At 31.7% G+C, this 18934-nt stretch overlaps 2 protein-coding genes across 2 annotated transcripts; one reads left to right on the forward strand and one right to left on the reverse strand.

The window, feature by feature from the left end:
* Positions 1–1933: 1933 nt before the first annotated feature.
* On the forward strand, positions 1934–7611 carry LOC122305736 (aldehyde dehydrogenase family 2 member C4-like). The gene is made up of 9 exons (XM_043118296.1): positions 1934–2099; positions 2929–3071; positions 4721–5104; positions 5584–5673; positions 5799–5972; positions 6098–6235; positions 6594–6731; positions 6836–6897; positions 7021–7611. Exons 1-9 carry the CDS (start codon positions 1991–1993, stop codon positions 7292–7294), a joined length of 1512 nt encoding a protein of 503 aa, XP_042974230.1. The 5' UTR covers positions 1934–1990; the 3' UTR covers positions 7295–7611.
* Positions 7612–12875: 5264 nt separating this feature from the next.
* LOC122305035 (multiprotein-bridging factor 1c) lies at positions 12876–13794 on the reverse strand. Its single transcript, XM_043117303.1, has one exon. The coding sequence runs from the start codon at positions 13651–13653 to the stop codon at positions 13219–13221; it is 435 nt and encodes a 144-aa protein (XP_042973237.1). The 5' UTR covers positions 13654–13794; the 3' UTR covers positions 12876–13218.
* Positions 13795–18934: the final 5140 nt, after the last annotated feature.

Genomic DNA, 18934 nt, shown 5'->3' on the forward strand with positions numbered 1-18934 from the left:
ATATAAAACATGTCCATATTATATATTCAAAGATTACGTACGTAACAGGGGGGAAATATATATATATATATATAGTAGCTAGTCCCATGCATCTAGCCAATTGGCCTACACATTTCGTGGTAATTGACAAGTTAACGAAGAATTCAAAGCTAATCAGTCAACAAAATGTTATTTTATCATATTAATGCACATATATATGAATAATTAATATTAATTTATAGCCAAGCAGCCAAGCAATTTACAAAGCTCATTTGTTAGAGCTAATCCTCTCCAATTTGGGCACCAGTACCGGCGACGGCCGGGGCATCATATATATTTTTCTTATCTTATTTATTTTCTAATTTTCCAGCCATCCTCTATATAAATTTATATATATAAAGTGACTATCTAATGGGATTTCGTTAGATATTGTTAGTTTAACGGTTTTTGTTGTTTTATCGTTAAAATTATCGTCGTTAATTATATGAATAAATTAAAGTGACTCTATCTCTTCTTAAAAGTTCTTATTTTTTTAATCTCTCTCTCCAATCAACTTATGAATAAATTCATAGTTATTAAAATTCATACATCATGCATCGATCCTACAATCCATGCATTGATGATCATTTATTAGGAGGTCTATTAGATATATATATATATATATATTCTATTGTATATATCTATATAAATTATATATAAATTTATATATGTTATTTAAAATTTCTATTCATTCCTTATATACACAAAGAGAAATGTAAAATAATTAAGTTTAAATCTCTTTATCAACTACATTTACGAATACAATTATTTCAATAAAATATTATTTATTTATCAATTTAAATTCATTATGAAACATTAAAATCAAATAATAATATCTTATAAAAACTTTAGTATTTTATTTTTTTATAAAAATTATATCACTTTTTAAAAATAATCGCTTTATTAAACTTAAAAAATGTGATCTACACGTTACTTTACTGTTAACGATTTGTTTCCTGCACTGCACAGTTTTGGTTTAAGATTCTTTTATTTTTTTTTTTTGTTTCACATATTTATTGTTTCTACCCATACCCAAGAGCACATGAAGTAATAAATAATAGGATTTTAATTTTAAATACTTTAAAATCAATTTAAGTCTATCTTACTGTTTGATGTTAAAAATTATACATTTTTTTAAAAGATATTACATTATTAATCAAAAATTTTTTCTTAATAAAAAGAATATTTCTATACACGGGGCAAACGTCCATTGGACGGTACCCAACTACTAGTGTATATATATGTATTCATATATGCATCATGCATGTCCTCATCTCAGACAATTAGTCAATTATAACTCCGCTTTCATGATGGCGGCCAGGAAATATATATATATATAGGAAAAATATAATTACCAGCATAATTGTGTACTAATCTGTACACCAATGTGATATGATTGATTAAAAAGTAAATTTTATTAAAAATAGTGTTAATTTAAATTTTAAGTATGAATAAATCAGTATTAGTACACAGATTAATGCGCGACTGTGCTTGTATGTAGCAAAATTCATATATATATATATATATATATTCTTTACTCGTGTGTGAACTGATCCTTGATACGGTCCATGCATCTCGATTACCCCAAGAGAGAAACGAGATATTATTGACTAATTGTCTGCACGGATAATCTGCACGATTCAAAGAGCCCACGGTAACCCAGATGACAGCTACAACGACTACACATTATACACGGTTTCGCTTGTACGAGACTTGCGTAAATGTTTATGAAAAAAAAAAGCCAGACTTAGTGCAGGAGACTTGCATATTGTGACCCAGTTGGGTTCATTAAGCTGGGTGCCTTTAATTAGGAGGTTGGCACCAAACCCCAATCGGGAAGAGTGGAACGAGCCAGTACTGGTTCTATATATATATATATATATATAGTCTCAACCTTCGCAAACGTGAAAGAGAAAATTAAGTGAGAGAGAGAGAGAGAGAGAGAGAGAGAGAGAGAGAGAGAGAGAGAGAGATGGGGAGTCATTGCGATATTGATGATAGCTCAGCCTCTTTTGTCAAGAACCCGACGATCAAGTTCACCAAGCTGTTCATCAATGGAGAGTTCATTGATTCCATTTCAGGTTTTCATTACTTTCCATGATCTAGATCTCTCTCTATCAAACTAATTACTACGTACGTTTGTAAATTTTTCCGGATTATATATTCAGGACTTCCCCTTTTGTTTTTCCAACTTTTTGGTTAGTTTCACTTATGATATAATATATATTATATGACAAGCAGTTTATGCTAAAGCCAAAAGGCCGAAGGCCTGAAAGGATCTAAACAAACTACAAGAGAGAGAAGAAGAATTCATCTTCGTTTGTTCATGATCTATCTATATTTACATTATATATACAATTACATTAATATACGCATGCCACTGGCTACTTCGCTTGTTTCTTTCACGAATTTAATTACGTAAAAGCATATATATGTCATATATATATGTAGCAGCCAACCTACAAAGTACGTACATATATAGAACAGCGGAGGGTTCTGGCTGTTAATTACGTACGAAAATATAAAGCACCGAAAGTACCGTACCGTCTGTACGTAGTAAGTTGCAGAAGGGTAACTAACCTCCTCTGGTTGGAAAACTTCTTAATTGAAGATCAAATAAGTCTGTCGGCCCATCGTAAGTTAAGATCAAGTAAGACTTGGTAGTTTGAAAAAACTAGTACAGTACCTAAAATCAAGTTTTCGACCGTCGCGAGGTTCATGATGTACGATCTATAACTGCATTTCGGCCAATGGTGCCTGCGACGTCTGAGGTAATGCAAGTATGAAAGCCACGTATCAACTTTATATCATTTATTACAGTACCACTGGCCGGGTCCAACGTCAATAAAGTTTTTTATTGTAAGTGTAAATTTCGTACCATTAATTTTGTTCTTTGGTAATAATATGCAGGAAAGACGTTCGAGACCATAGATCCAAGAACAACGGAAACTATAGCGAGAATTGCAGAAGGAGATAAAAAGGATGTCGATTTGGCGGTGAAAGCTGCCCGACAGGCTTTCGATCATGGTCCATGGCCTCGCTTGCCTGGCTCTGTATGTACTCGATCTCTCTATATATGATTATAAAAATTGTAGAGTTATTTTACGTATTTTAATTATATATTTTATTAATATGATTGATTTTATCATTTTTAAAATATAAAATAATTATTTTAAATAATCACATTTATAAAATATATAAATAATATATAAAAATAATTGTATATAATATAACTCTAACTCAATTAATATTCTTTGATTATTTTTATCTTATACGCTGATTATTAACTTATTATTTTTCTTTATTTAAAAAAAGTTACCCCGATATAGATCTAGAGTACTAGTGCTACCGCCGCTAGTCTGTTTAATTTATTTTTTTTCCTTTCATTTTTTTTAACAAATCTTTAATATTCTTAATTATTAAGAAAAAATATATATAATCTTACTAATAATCACTTTTTTAATTATTAAATAAAAAATTAAAATAATTAAAAGCTAACTTAAGGATCAGCTCAATCCACTAGCATTTTCCGGTCCATAGATCTATAGTGTGCGAGTCCTTCAAAAAAATAAAAATAAAAAAATTGAAACTCCATAAAAATTGAAATTTTTTAAGTTGGTCCAGTTTTTTGTTTTAGAGATATGTATATATATTAATCAAAGGAATTACTGCAGGGTTCATGATGTACCCTGAATAATATTTAAGCAAATAGCTTGGAAGACAAAAGCTATCTATGGATTGTCAGTCAATATTTGACAAATTTTATAGTCAAGCGTCAAAACATTACGTATTTTTCTGACAGAAGAAAAACTTGGGTTATACCTTCAAGAAAATGCTTAATTCGATTATTCGATCGGGAGGTAGCCGCGACTTTTCATTGAGCTTTCGTGAGGTAAAGCACGTGCATGCACCAGGACTTGAGCCTAATTAATGACAAGAAAGCGAAAGTCAGAGGTCTCAACAGCACAGTCACATTGTGCATATATATATGTACGCGGCCCCACTGAAATTTTGGGAAAATTTTATGCAAATATATGATCAAATCTTGGAAACTTTTTATTAATTATTTTAATATGAAAGTCCATTTTATAGTCACAGTACCCACAACAGAATTAATATGGAGTCAATTATAATGGCTCATGAGAACCCTTTTAAAACTTAAGCCATTATATAAATAAATAAATGTATTTTCACACAAATTAAAGAAAATAATTAACTTAATAGTAGTCCCAAAAATATAAATTAACTTAAAATTTATATTTAGGAGTGATAAATTAGCAGAGTGTTAGGCGGCAAGCCGCTCCAAAAGAGGTGCGGCAGCCTCTTCGCCTCGCTTATGTCAACGAGGATAGCTTCATTGAAGGAGAAAATGATCATAGAGATCTAGATATTAGACATGATATTGGGAGATAAGTTTTCTTATAGTATTTAAGATTAAAAGATCAATCCCATATATAATCGAACATGAGTCTTATTGCATATACTGGAAAGATCTAGGATATGATCATTAAAACTCAAAAATTCTAACGAGTTTTTTGTTTTTTTTTATCCAACTCAACGATCAGAATTGGATGACAAGTGCCATTTGATGATCAGATTATTGCTTTAATTCTCAACCCCTTTTTGCAAGCGCGCAGTTCATTATATATAAGGACCATTAATATACAATTTGCAACAGCTAATTAATGGGAAATTGTTGCAGGAGAGAGCAAGGATAATGATGAAATTCGCAGACTTGATTGATGAAAATGTAGAAGAATTGGCTTCCTTGGATACAATTGATGCTGGGAAATTGTACAGTATGGGCAAGGCCGTGGACATTCCTCAAGCATCATGTACTCTCCGATACTATGCAGGTGCAGCTGACAAAATTCATGGGCAGGTATTGAAGATGTCACGTGAGTTTCATGGATACACATTGCTAGAACCCATTGGTGTCGTGGGACACATCATCCCCTGGAACTTCCCTATGGGGATGTTCTTGCTGAAGATTAGCCCTGCTTTAGCAGCAGGGTGCACTATGGTTGTCAAGCCCGCGGAACAAACTCCTCTCTCGGCTCTTTACTGTGCTCATCTTGCTAAGCTAGTAAGTTTGTATCAATCCTTATATACAATTCAAAATGTCAGGCTGTTATTACTTAGTAGTCATATATATATATATATATATATATATATATTTAATACGGCGAAGTCAGTCTTTTTTTTCTCTTAAATACAAAACTCATTGGCGAAGTCATATATAGCTATCTATGAATTATACAATTCTTGATTTTTCAGATCTTCTCACATCTTGTATCATGAATTAAGTGTCCTAAAATCAAGATTTTGAGAAAGGGAAATTTCATATGCATCATAGTATGATGTTTCATAGACCCTTCATCTCTTCTGGTTTGTTGAGTGACTCCTCAACTGGCTTCAAATCCAGTCCTTAACTAGTAGTGCAGTGAAGTCATTTTCCATGCATGCATTATCCTTATCCATATTCAATATAATAGTTGCCTTTTCTAGCTTTCATTTATACGAGTTCCTCCTGATATTTTTCCCATTTATCTTTTCTTGTTCAAGGCTGGTATCCCTGATGGAGTGCTCAATGTTGTAACTGGATTTGGACCAACTGCTGGTGCTGCAATTAGCTCTCACATGGATATTGATGCCGTAATTTCTAGCTTTTAATTGAGTGTTTCCCTTGTTTATGTTCTTTTGCAAAAATGTCTTGGCCAATAAGTTCATTGCTTTGGGGTACTGCTGTGCTCTTGAATCTAGAGTGATGGTGTTTTCAGGTTAGTTTTACTGGCTCTCCAGAAGTTGGACGCAAGGTAATGCAGGCCGCAGCAGCAAGTAATTTGAAAGTGGTTTCACTTGAATTAGGAGGCAAGTCACCCCTCATAATCTTTGACGATGTCGATGTAGATATGGCTGCTGAGCTAGCCATTTTTGGCATCCTATATAACAAGGTAAATTTCATGTGTTCTTTGCTTCTTTATTATTTTAAATAAAGTTGCATTTTAGAAAATTAATTTTGTTAAAAATTGTACCTTAAAATGACAATTTTCTTTACTAATATTTGTACTTTTATCAGGGAGAAATATGTGTGGCAAGTTCTCGTGTTTATGTTCAAGAAGGGATATATGACGAACTTGTGAAGAAATTAGTTGAGAAGGCAAAAGCTTGGGTTGTTGGGAATCCTTTTGATCCTAAAGTTCAACATGGACCCCAGGTATGAATTGAGGCTTTCATACAAATGTTTTTTAAGGTGACATAGACTATTTTACAACTTTTACACAATTCTTCAACAAAATACTATTTTTTAAAATTTATTTGAATTTTTTTTCACTTTCACCCATTTGAATTCGAAACTAAAAATATTTTATTAAAAAGTTGTATAAGAATTGAAAAATAATTGTGTATATATCATTTCCCGTGGGGTACAAGCAACTAACAGACACGAACAAGCTGCTGGGAGAAGAGGAATATATATATAATTAATGAAAGGAAATCCAAGAAGTCATGAACAGGGAAGTGTATTGGGCCCATAATCGATCCCATTAAAGGAAGTGTTTTGGTATGATGTGCAGGTCGACAAGAAGCAGTTTGAAAAAATTCTGTCATACATTGAGCATGGAAAGAGAGAAGGAGCCACCCTTTTAACAGGGGGCAAGCCATTGGGTGGGAAGGGATATTTCATTGAGCCTACAATTTTCTCTGAAGTAAAGGTAATTAAGTATATATAGATGTACTTAGTTTATTTTAGTGGAATTAAAGGCTAGTCGTTTTCCCTTCATCTGTCATATTATTCTCCGGTCCATGACATGCACAGGAAGAAATGCTTATAGCACAAGATGAAATATTTGGACCTGTAATGGCTCTTGCGAAGTTCAAGTGAGTACAAAAGTTCTATATATATATATATATATACTTGTCCTTGATGCAATATTCTAGTACTTGCAGATAGAAATGCTCACTATTTATACTAATTATCCCATGAACAATTAATAACGACAGAACAATCGAGGAGGCGATAGAGAGAGCCAACAGCACTAGATATGGCCTAGCAGCGGGCATCTTAACCAAGGACATAAACGTGGCTAACACTGTCTCAAGATCAATCCGTGCCGGCACCATTTGGATCAATTGTTATTTCGCTTTCGACAATGACTGCCCTTTTGGAGGGTATAAGATGAGTGGATTTGGAAGAGATCATGGATTGGAAGCCCTTCACAAGTATCTTCAAGTTAAATCGGTTGTTACTCCCCTTTATAACACTCCCTGGCTTTGAATAATCGAATTGAAGATCATGATCATCCCTTCTAATTCCACGTCAAACATGATGGAAACTTAGATCATACGTTTTACCAAATAATTAAAAGGTCATGTGGCGCTTACCAAAAAGAAAGTTATAATAATGAGCAAACAATAGAAGTACTTATTCCTTTTTTTTTTTCTTTTTTCTTTTTTGTTTTTGGGCTCGAATAATTAAGTGTTTGCGTGTATTAGTATCTTATTTAAGGTCTGTATTCTTTTAATAAATCGACCCCATTATATTATAAACTCTGAGCTATTAATTATATATATACGTGTTTGCATAGCAGCCAATTAGTACTGTTTAATTCGTTTGCTTTGTGTAATAATATATTGGTTCAATAAAATTTGAACGTGCCCAGAATAAAAAATATTCATCAAAGTTACTGACTTGGGTGCAATATAATATGCATGCACAATTAATGTTACGTACATGGCATAATAAAACCTATTGTGCCACCCGAGCGATACCGTTCAAGCGATACTGTTCAAGTGTACCGTTCGGTAAAATGTTTTTTTTTCTTATTTAATGATTAAAAAAATAATTTTAAATATATTGATATATTTTTTTATGATTTAAAAATATTAAAATATGCTAAAAATAATTTTAATAAAAAAAAAAAAAAACTGAACTGGGCGGCGTAAGAGCTGAGCGGAAAAAAAATCCGACCCATAAAACAATTCCTTGATGGACACGATTTGTCAGCTGATTCTACTTTGTCAGCTGTTATTATCCTCCTTTCAAAATAGCTAACTCTAGCTAGTTGGAATTTGCTATGGTCCAATTTTCTTTGGTATTTTGTTGAAAGAAAAATATTCTAGTTATGAAAAGTAATTATATAAAAGTAATTTTATAAAGTCATGTATCTTGATATAATTTATTAAATTGTAAAATTATTTTTATTATAATTCATATATAATTTATATAGAGTTACATCAATTTATAAAATTATTTTTATATAATAATTTTATAGGTATGGCACTCCCTGAAATAGTTACGAAAGATTGTAGACTATTTTAAATTAGGGCTGAGCAGAAATCCGAAAATCCGACTCCGACTCCGACTCCGCTCCGACTCCGCTCCGACTCCGACTTGTCGGAGTCGGAGTCGGAGTTTTTTTCCCATGAAAAGTCGGAGTCGGAGTCGGAGTCCAGGCGGATCCGACTCCAACTCCGCTCCGATCCGACTCCGACTCCGACTCCGACTTCCTATTCCGACTCCGACTCCGACTCCGCATCCGACTCCGCTCCGCTAGTGTACATATTTTATAAAAAATATATGTGTTTTTCTATATAGTAATCATATAAATATAAATATAGTAACATCATTAGTTAAATCCAATAATATACTAGCAATTAGCACTAGTTATTAGTTATAAACTTATAGTAAATAAGTTAATAAATATTAGTAATTTACTATATACTAATAGTCTAATACTATTAGTCTATTAGTATATAGTAAATTACTAATATATATAATAGTATACTATTAGTTGTATATATTAAATTAATATCTTTAAGTTATTATCTATTAGTAATTTAGTACTAGTGTAGTGTTATCACATATTATTAGTTACTAGTTATTACATCTAGACTATCTAGTTATAAGTTATTAGACTATAGTAAATAAGTTAATAAATATTACTATATATTAATAGACTAATAGTATTAGTATTAGTGTATTACTAATATATAATATATATATATATAATAGTATACTATTAGTTAATATATATTAAATTAATATCTTCTAAGTTATTATCTATTAGTATTAGTGTAACTAGTGTAACTAGTGTTATAGACATATTATTAGTTACTAGTTATTACATCTAGACTATCTAGTTATTAGACTATAGTAAATAAATTAATAAATATTAATATTAGTTATATGTATATTAAATTAGTATATTTAAGTTATTATCTATTAGTACTAGTCTAACTAGTGTTATTAGATATTATTAGTTACTAGTTATTACATCTAGACTATGATGACTATCTAGTTATTAGACTATAGTATATAAATTACTAAATATTACTAATTTACTATATATTAATAGACTAATAGTATTAGTATTAGTATTAGTGTATTACTAATATATAATATATATAATAGTATATATTTTTACTAACTTAAATATATTTTTACTTACTTAAATATATTTTTACTAACTTGTTAAATATAGTTTTACTAACTTATTAATTTATTTTTACTAACTTATTAATATGTTTTTATTATTAATGGGTTTTCACTTCCCCCCCCCCCAACAACAAGCGGCGTCGTTGGGGGTTAAAATAACCTCAAACGGCGCCGTTTCTGTGCGGTTTTCACTTCCCCCCACCCCCACAAACGGCGCCGTTTGGAGTTAAAATAACCCCAAACGGTGCCGTTTCTGTGCAGCCCATTAGGGTTTTCACCCTCCCCCCTCGATTCCCTTCCCCTCACCTTCACCGAAGCCTTCTTCCCTTCTTCCCTCCCCTCCCCCTGCGCCGAATCGATTCTCTCTCTCACTCTTCAGAAATCGATTCTCCCCTCCCCTTCCCTTCTTCCCTTCTTCCCTTCTTCCCTCCCCCATACCCAGTTCCCAACTTCCCAAATCGGCAAACCAAGTCATCGCACGGGCCACGGTGCCAAGTCCGACGCCAGTGCCATCGTAGACCTGGGTCATCAGTCATCGCAGCCAGCCAAGTCCGACGCCATCAACGCCGTCGCCCAACTCCGACTCCGTTCCGACTCCGCTCCGACAAGTCGGAGGCGGAGTCGAAGCGGAGTCTAACACCTTCGGAGGCGGAGTCGGAGGCCGGATTCGGCCTCCGATAAAATCGGAGTCGGAGTCGGATGACTCCAATACCGACTCCGATTCATCGGTGCTCAGCCCTATTTTAAATTGTTTACTGTAGTAACATACCACCTCAAGAAAGTGTGTGCTATTTATTACATAGGGTTTTGGGAAGATTGCAAACTCTATATTGTCATATTTAAAGATGGCCGGACTAATCCCATATCGTGGAATTATCAATTATTTTAAAAGTTTAAATTTATAAAAAAAAATTGATTTTATTATCTAATTTATATATTAACACTCTTATTTAGTGTCAGATTTTCCCTTAATGAGTAGACTCAATATATAGAATATTTAATGAGTCAGAATTTAAACTCAAGATATATGTTTTGATACCATATAAAATCATAATTTTTTCTAAAAATTTAAACCGATAAAAATATGTAAATGGTATTATTTAATTTATATCTTAACATATCACAACTCTAAAAATAGTGCATACAAATAAGATCAAAGTTTTTTTATAAGAAATAGACTTCATTCATTCATGAAAGCGTAATTACAGTTTTGGCATCATACATATAGGAAAATTTCTAGATTACAAGCCAACTATTACGTTCAAAACTCTTTAGTACACAAATTCCTTTATCGCTGATATAGTCTTAAATTTCTGTACCTCTCTACAGAAAAACCATATGAGAGATAGTATTTTGCCTAAAACAAAGAATTCGTACCCCACTCTCCATGAAAGGAGAGGACTTATATTCTATAGATAAAATGTTTGATAGACTATTTCTTTTTTATTTTTATCCAAACAAAAGGAAATGACAATAAATATAAAGATAGACGTGAAAATGACGAATTGCAACTTAGATCTACTCCGGTAGACTTCAAAATCAGCGATATAGCTTCGGACTCTTTTGGTATACGAGAAAATTGTAGATCCACATTTTTAGCTTGAAGAAGAACAAAATCCATGAAGTAAAGAGACTGTGGCGGTGCATGAGGGATACACGTCATGCTAGGAGTGTGGTGAACAATCGAGTATAAAGAAATTGAGTTTCCTGACCTCAGAACCGCCATGCGTGGTGGCAAAAGGAGCTTTCCGATACGATTGCCCGTAGATCTCACGCACGCTTTGACCCACGCATATAACTCACACGCCGCTCCGTTCAACGAAAATCTTTGGCCATTTAGAGAATCGCAACATGGAAATCCTATTGTGGGATGCATGGTGGTCGTTGGGCTTCTAAAAATAACAAATCAACGTTTCTCCATACTTTGGACGAAAAACAAACAAAAACAAAAGGATTGAAAAATAAAAGACGGCACAGGTTTGGATAATAAGATAAAATGAAAATTTTGTAAATAGTAATAAAATGATTATTCAAGTTTATTAATCTTATAACATAAAATTAATATAACATGTAATATAACATAAAATTAATCTTATAATTTTTAATATAACAATTGATATAACATATAAATTAGTCTTAAGCATAAACATTAATATTAAATTATTAATATAAACTTATTTTTTACATATAAATATATATAAAGGATAAATATATTTTTATCATAATAAATTCTAATATATTTTTTTAAAATATATTTTTACACATTTGATCTTGTATATTCATATAAAAACTCTAAAACTTATATAGATAATACTTAAATTCAATACTGTACTAATATGTGTTCATTATTATAAAATAATGTACTTATATTATAATATAAATAGACTAATAGTTTAATATATATATACATCATATTATTACTAACATAGATTATCTATAAAACAAGAAAAATTGAACTGGACATGACCAAAACCAAGAAAATTGAAAGTTTCAATTTTAATAGTGAATCAATCCGATATCGATTCTTAAATTTTTTAAATTAGTGCATACCAATTCGATTCTAAAAACTATATAAATTAGACCCAACCGATCCGGTTACAATACCCCTAAACATACATACGTGAGACTCATTTTTTTAAAACTCTCCTTATGGAAGAGGTTAATTAAATTTATTATAAGTTATTTAAGCCTGTAACTTTTTCAACTATGTGAATACAAGAAGAAATGTGGATGGAGGAAAAGGGGGTGAGGAAATTCTTATTAAATTTATTGCAATGGCTTGGGGAATGTAATACAGGCGAAATCAATTTAATTTATTTATGAGAATATTGTCTTACCTATGTGATTAATGGTGTGCTATCTTTGCAGTTAGATTTTTGAAAAAATGCAGATTTTTTACGGCCATAGCAAGGCGGTACAGAAGGTGTTAAGCTGGTCTACCCTACCTACAGGGTTACCTTAAGATAAATGTCACCTCTGCTTTTTAAAGGATTCACATTTTCCACTTTTATCGATTTATTCCTTGTATCTTTATGCCACCTCTGATTGAGATTGCCCAGTCTTTTTAAAAACAATAAATAAATAAATAAACGAAAAAAGAAATTTAATGAAAAAAAAAAAACACTAAATTGATGTTACTCAATTGCTTTTCCAGAAAAGAAAATGCCCAACATTTTTAGCTTGATCTCGTGAACACATTTTTTAAAAAGTAACGATAGATACAACACATTTTATAATAATGTTATAAGATAAAAGATATGTTTATAAAATAATATTATGAAAAATGTTATCCGTAAAGTATCTTCCTTTTTAAAACAGTCTCATCCTTAATATCTTTACATCATTAACTTAGTTTTCGAAATTTAAATCCAAACACAAATCATCTCATTTATAACCAAAGTGAATTCAACGCACCACGATATTAAGCCAGAAGTTATTTATATTGAATACAAAGGCCAAAAGGATTCATCGCAGTTCATACATCGATCTTCAAGAAATTAGAATGATCTAAAAGCCGAGAGAGAAGATCAACAATTGATCATTTGAAGTTGCATATTTCATTTTCATATATTTGTACAAGCGTAGTAGTTTCTACCTCTTCCACTGACAGTCTTCACCAGCCTCTCTGTAGGCAAAATGGAAACCCTACCGTTCTATTACAAACAAGGGCGGGCTAAACAACCCCAAGACCCAAGAACCAGCACACATATGTCCATTACTCACACCACCAAACACACCGTCCCTTCCACAGCCATGCAACGTGATTACTTTCCAACCTTTCCTCTGAGCTTCACGCCTAAAACCTTCTCCATCTTCCCCAACACCGCCTGGTTCGGCACGGCCTTCCCGTTCTCGTACTCCTGGACCACCTGCGTCCGCTCGTTTATCTGCTTCGCCAGGTCTGCCTGGCTCATCTTCTTCTGCAGCCGCGCCTTCTGAATCGCCTGCCTCACCTCGGTTGACACTCGATCCAGGGCCGCCGGCTCGGCCGCCTCGTCCAGTTTTCTCGCGTTGACGACCGGAGCAGCCTTCTTGTTGGAACCAGCATCGGCCTTCCTGATTGTCTGTATCGGAGCCCCGGAACGCAAGGCCTGGTTCACCGCCTTCGGGTCGCGGAGGTCCTGCGCCTTGGTCCTCGACTTGTTGAGTACCACGGGCTCCCAGTCCTGGGTAATGGATCCTGGATATCGGCTCGGCATCTTAACAACCACAAGCGATGAGAGCAGAGAGGAATATAACAGAGAACTTTGTTGCGTAGAGTAGAGGAAGAAATGGGGAATTTTATATTGGAGATGAAGATCTGGAAAGTTCTCAGGGATTCCTGATCCAATGTTATCTCTGGAGAGTTCTTGGTCGGTTTGGCTTCCTTAGTTCCTTGTATATGGTCCTCGTTGCTGACGTGGTAACTATTTGTTGTCGGCTTTCTTTTCTTTGATGAAAAATGACAGGAGTATAATTATTTTTATAATTATATTTTATTATATTTTAAATGAGTGATATTTTTATAAAATAATTTATAAAATTAAAATCACTTACATAAGTATGATTATTTTAAAATATAATTATAAAAAAGAGTAATATTATTTATTATCTTAATTTTTATTATTTTTTTATTATTTTATAATATGATATTATATTATTAAAGATTATTTATTATATTTTATTTATAAATATATAATTTAATATCACGTCATTCAATAACAAGAAAATAAATAATAAGTAAATTTTTTCATAAAAGAATTGTATTACTCATTCTTTTCATCGTCATTTTTATAGTACTTGATATATTACAAAAACAAGTTTATATACTAACGCAATCTAGAGAGAGATATCGTATTTATTTTATAATAAAAATAATTTATATTTAAAGTACCGTAACAAATTATATTAGCTTGTTAATTTTTTTAATAGGATATTTTTGTATATCAAGTATTTCATTCAAATCAATTTTAAAAAAAAAAAACAAACAAATATTTTTGACAAATTAGAAAATAAAAATAAAAATTTAACCATGGAGATTCCCCGTGACTTTCCACCACCATAGGATTGTGGGCTCTACCAAGTCCATAGCGGAAATAATTTATGTCGAGTCATGCATCCAACTTTATGCTCCGGTCTACCGAAACATCTGTACCGATAGGCGCTTTTTTTTTTTTTTTTTTTTCTTTTTTCTTTTTTGTTCCTTAGGTATTAAGAAATATATTTAATTAATTTTTTTCCTTAATTGTTAAGAAATATTTTTCTTAATATTTAAGAAAAAAAGTATTGTAAAGTGATCGTCAGTTCTGTCGACAGAGCTATCAATTTCCATAGAACTGTCTAATGACTATATGCGTCACTAAATTTCATGTTCAATTAACTCTCTTTATATCATTTTTCATAATTGTAAGCACATTTTCTAACAAATATACTTCAATTACATCAGTATTTTCTATTTTTCACAAACCATTTACTCATTTGCTCGGCCACTCATCTAGCTATATAGTACATACCTCAATACAAAAGTAATATTCATAAAATTAAGAATGTATTAAAAATCCAACAGGTATAAGCTTTTAGAATTCAATAGGTTGGATATTTAAAATCAATAAGTTGTTTAATAAATTAAGAAAATTAGAAATTTTTACAAAGAAACTAAGAATTGATATTATGTTATAACAATATTTATCTAATCATTATAATTTTTTTAAACTCTCAAACAAATACAATTCAAATTCTAAAATAACAATAATATAAAATATTTTATTTTATTTAACTTTTAATTTTAATCTCATTTTATCTGTATAATCATACAAGATCTTAAATCATCATAATAAATACATGAGATATTTTTATTGTCTGAATTTTTATAAGTAAAAAAGTATTAAAGAATTATTAATAAATTATTAAAACTTTCAGAATAATATGGATATTATTAGGCCTGGACACTCGGGCTGGGTTGTTTCTCAGCCACGGTTTCAAATGCGGCATCACTTGACCCGGGTATCGAGTTTAAGGGTGTATTTTGGTGTCGAGAGTATCTCAATATATTTTAATATTATTTATTATTATTTTATTATTTTTTATTATTATTTATTATTTTTTACTATTATTTAATTTCTGTAATTACTTTTAACTTATTTTTTTATTACTATTCACAACGTATCTCAACATGTTGAGGTTGAGATATTGTGAAATATGTTGTGAGTAGTAGTAAAAAAGTAAGTAAAATTTAATAATAAAATATCAAATAGTAATAAAAAATAGATAATAAATAATAATAAAGTATGATATCAACATTCAAAAACACATGTTCCAACCCAAAACTCAGTACCAGGCTTCTATTTAAAAAATTTTAAGTTAGTACTTACAATAAAATCCCACGATCTCTCTTATATCTCTCTATCTCTCTACTCTCTCTCCCCCCATGCCGAAACTTCTTCCACTGCCATCTCTCTCGTTGCCAGCATCTCAGTATGTGTCTCTCTGTCCCATTAGCATGTTTGAAGCAAGCCCAAGTTTAGAATTTGTTTGAAATTTGTTTGTTCGCATAGAAGGTTGGAGGCGTTGGAGCAACTAAAGCCCGAGTTTAACCCACTTTGCATTGAAAAGATTTTCGTTGCACATCAGTTTTAACCCAGCTTGTAGCCTTGGTTTATTGAGCTCATCGTGATGTGGTTATTTTGGGTTCATATCTTGTAGTAGTTTAGTTTGTAGATCTATGCCAGAGTTTCTGCGAGCTTGATGAAATTCTTATTAGATTTTTTTATTTTTTAAAAATTACTGAAGGGAGTTTACAGCCGGAGGAAAAAATACAGGTTAGAGTGGTAGTTTTTAACTTGAGTTTTATCTCCATTTTGGTGTGGGGATTTGATGATGCATTTGTTTATTTTTGATGTATTCTTATGGATGTGTTTCGCACCCCAGTGAACACCCTCGTTAAACCTGCACAGAAGAACTATAGAAGGCTTGAAGGATATCAAACGCCTCCGATGCCTAATTGAAACCGTCTGTACAATATCTTTGTGAATTCGAGACTTAAATAAATGTACCTGGATTGTGAATTTCCTCTAATATATATAGAGTAGGAGAGGACTTGTTCAGGTCCGCACAACAACCTAATCTCTTTATTCAAATTGTCCAGGTTTGTTACTGTTTGAACTTCTCATTATTTGATCCCAGGTGGGTTATCTGGAAGAGCATTTGAGTCCCCATGCTATTCGGGGACGATTGTGTGATCACCTCATCTACTGGTTGTGCTAAGCAGTTTCGAGCTTATGGTTATTAGCCTACGTTAGCTAACTGGGGCCGACTATTATGGGCTTGCTCTATTGGGTCCATAGGCCTTTTGTAGTGTGTGAGTAGGACCGTAGGCAGTCCCAACTTTTGCATCATATTAATACGGAAAACAATCTCAACTTTAATTTATAATCAAAATCATTCAAAACAAACCATATTAATAAGGAAAATTACAAAGTCAAAGGGTGACTAGATTAATCATTCAAAACAATCCCAAGTTAGTAAGTTACACATATTCATGACCAGATTACAAAATTCATCATTTTATCATGTTAGTAAGCTACACAGATTCATCACCAAATTACAAAGTTAATGACCAAACTCATTTTCACCAACAAATTTTCCAACAAATTCACATTTTCCAAAGCCTCTACACATTACACAGATTCATTTTCCAACAAAAATCTATCAATCCCCAAAGTCTCTACCAACACAGATTCATCATTCGCCAAGGCGTCTATCAATTAATTAAAATGTGTGTCAAAGGGTGACTACTTCAGTGAAGTTCAAACAAAACAGCACAACTCAATGACAAAAATATAGTAGCATATATAATTTATACTAATAAATCTAATAGTGTTATTGCCAGTAAGTAACTTAAACCTCAATCTGTAACAGCCCGCTAGAAATTCAATTGTGAAATTTCTATTAACTTTAAGAACCTCGTAAAAACCCCATAAGTTTTCACGAATCCATTAATCGTATAGGTTTTTGTCTAACTACATAGTTAGTGTTATTATTTATTATGATATCAGAAGTGTGTTTTTTATTATTAGAGATAGTTAGAAGTGTCAAAATGTATTATGATTTGTGCCATTAGACTCGGAGGGTTATTTAAAGTCTTATGGCGCAATAACATTTTTTCATATTTTCAGACAAAATGTCTGCTCAAAACTGTAGATATTATTGGATAAAAAGAAATATCTTGAGGTAATTTTCATGAATATTATTGGGTAAAAATATTTTGAGTTGATTTTTATAGATATTATTAGATAAAAATATCTTAAGTTGATTTTTTGTAGATACTATTGGATAGAATATTATGAGATAATCTTTTATAGATATTTTGGGTAGGAGAAAACTACACTCAACTCTCAACTCCAGCCTCATCTCTTCCATATCTCATCCATAAGTATCTCCAGCCACCTCTCCCCACAAAATTATTTCCATTTACACTTTCCATTGAAAGAATATCAAACACTCTCTCTCGGACAGCTTTTAGGAGGTCTTTTACACACCCATTTTGAAGCTTTTATAAGTGTTTTATCATAAAGTATACTTCATATAAGTTGTTCATTTTTTAGTCTAGTTTACATGGATATCTTATTTTCCCCATTTGAAGATCATTTGGTCAGTCAAATATTTTGTAAACTATAGAAAGGTCATTCTGGGAGATAAACTGGAGAATATATTATAGTTTGGAGTTTTTGACCAAGCTAATGGATGGATATTGGTCCGAAATTTTTATGGAGTATTGTTAACATGTATATGTGACTATTGGTTGAGGATTTTTGCATGATTAAAAGTTTTGATGAAATATTTTCTTAGATTTAGAAACTTAGAAACTGGAAGAAGAAAAACAGTTTCTGTTTTGAGAAAGTTTAACTCTTTGGTGGTATAAACCTATTCTAATGACTTTAATAATTTTATTGGAGGATCCTAAGTATCTTATATACATGTTATATTATTATTTTGAAGATATTTGATGTTAGTTTCAAAGATATGAAATTTTATGTAAAGAGATATTCAAATAAGCCAAAGTGTGGATATTTTTGGCTAAATTTATGTTTTGGTTAATTTCTAACCATGTGATCTTGAATTAGAAGCTTATATATGTTTTAGGACATCTTTTTAAACCATGTGATGGTTTGGTTTGAAGATCATATATTTATAAGTCATAGATCAAGAGATTTATCAAAACTACTTGAGGAAAAAGTTTCTGTTTTTAGACTAAGTGTAAAACCAAAAACTCCAAATGTTATTTTGTGATTTTGGTGACTTTAGTTTGATGATTTAAAGCATGGTTGATATTAAGATGATATTATGAATATGTTAGAAGTAAGATTTGATTTTTGAAATTATTGGAGATGTTTTGATTTAAGGTCAAAACTTGTGATTCAAGTGCTTGGATCTTTTAAAAAAAAAAAAATTGGTGTTAATTATTAGCTTTTTCTAAATGGATGTTTTAAGTATGGTTTTGAA

The sequence above is a fragment of the Carya illinoinensis genome, chromosome 3, assembly GCF_018687715.1.
Source record: "Carya illinoinensis cultivar Pawnee chromosome 3, C.illinoinensisPawnee_v1, whole genome shotgun sequence".
NCBI lineage: Eukaryota > Viridiplantae > Streptophyta > Magnoliopsida > Fagales > Juglandaceae > Carya > Carya illinoinensis.

Bases quoted from the DNA above. Each gene is read 5' to 3' on its own strand.
- LOC122305035 (XM_043117303.1), bottom strand. From the start codon at position 13,653: ATGCCGAGCCGATATCCAGGATCCATTACCCAGGACTGGGAGCCCGTG.
- LOC122305736 (XM_043118296.1), top strand. From the start codon at position 1,991: ATGGGGAGTCATTGCGATATTGATGATAGCTCAGCCTCTTTTGTCAAG. The intron at 5,105-5,583 runs GTAAGTTTGTAT...TTCTTGTTCAAG, and splicing joins GTGCTCATCTTGCTAAGCTA to GCTGGTATCCCTGATGGAGT. The intron at 6,898-7,020 runs GTGAGTACAAAA...TAATAACGACAG, and splicing joins ATGGCTCTTGCGAAGTTCAA to AACAATCGAGGAGGCGATAG.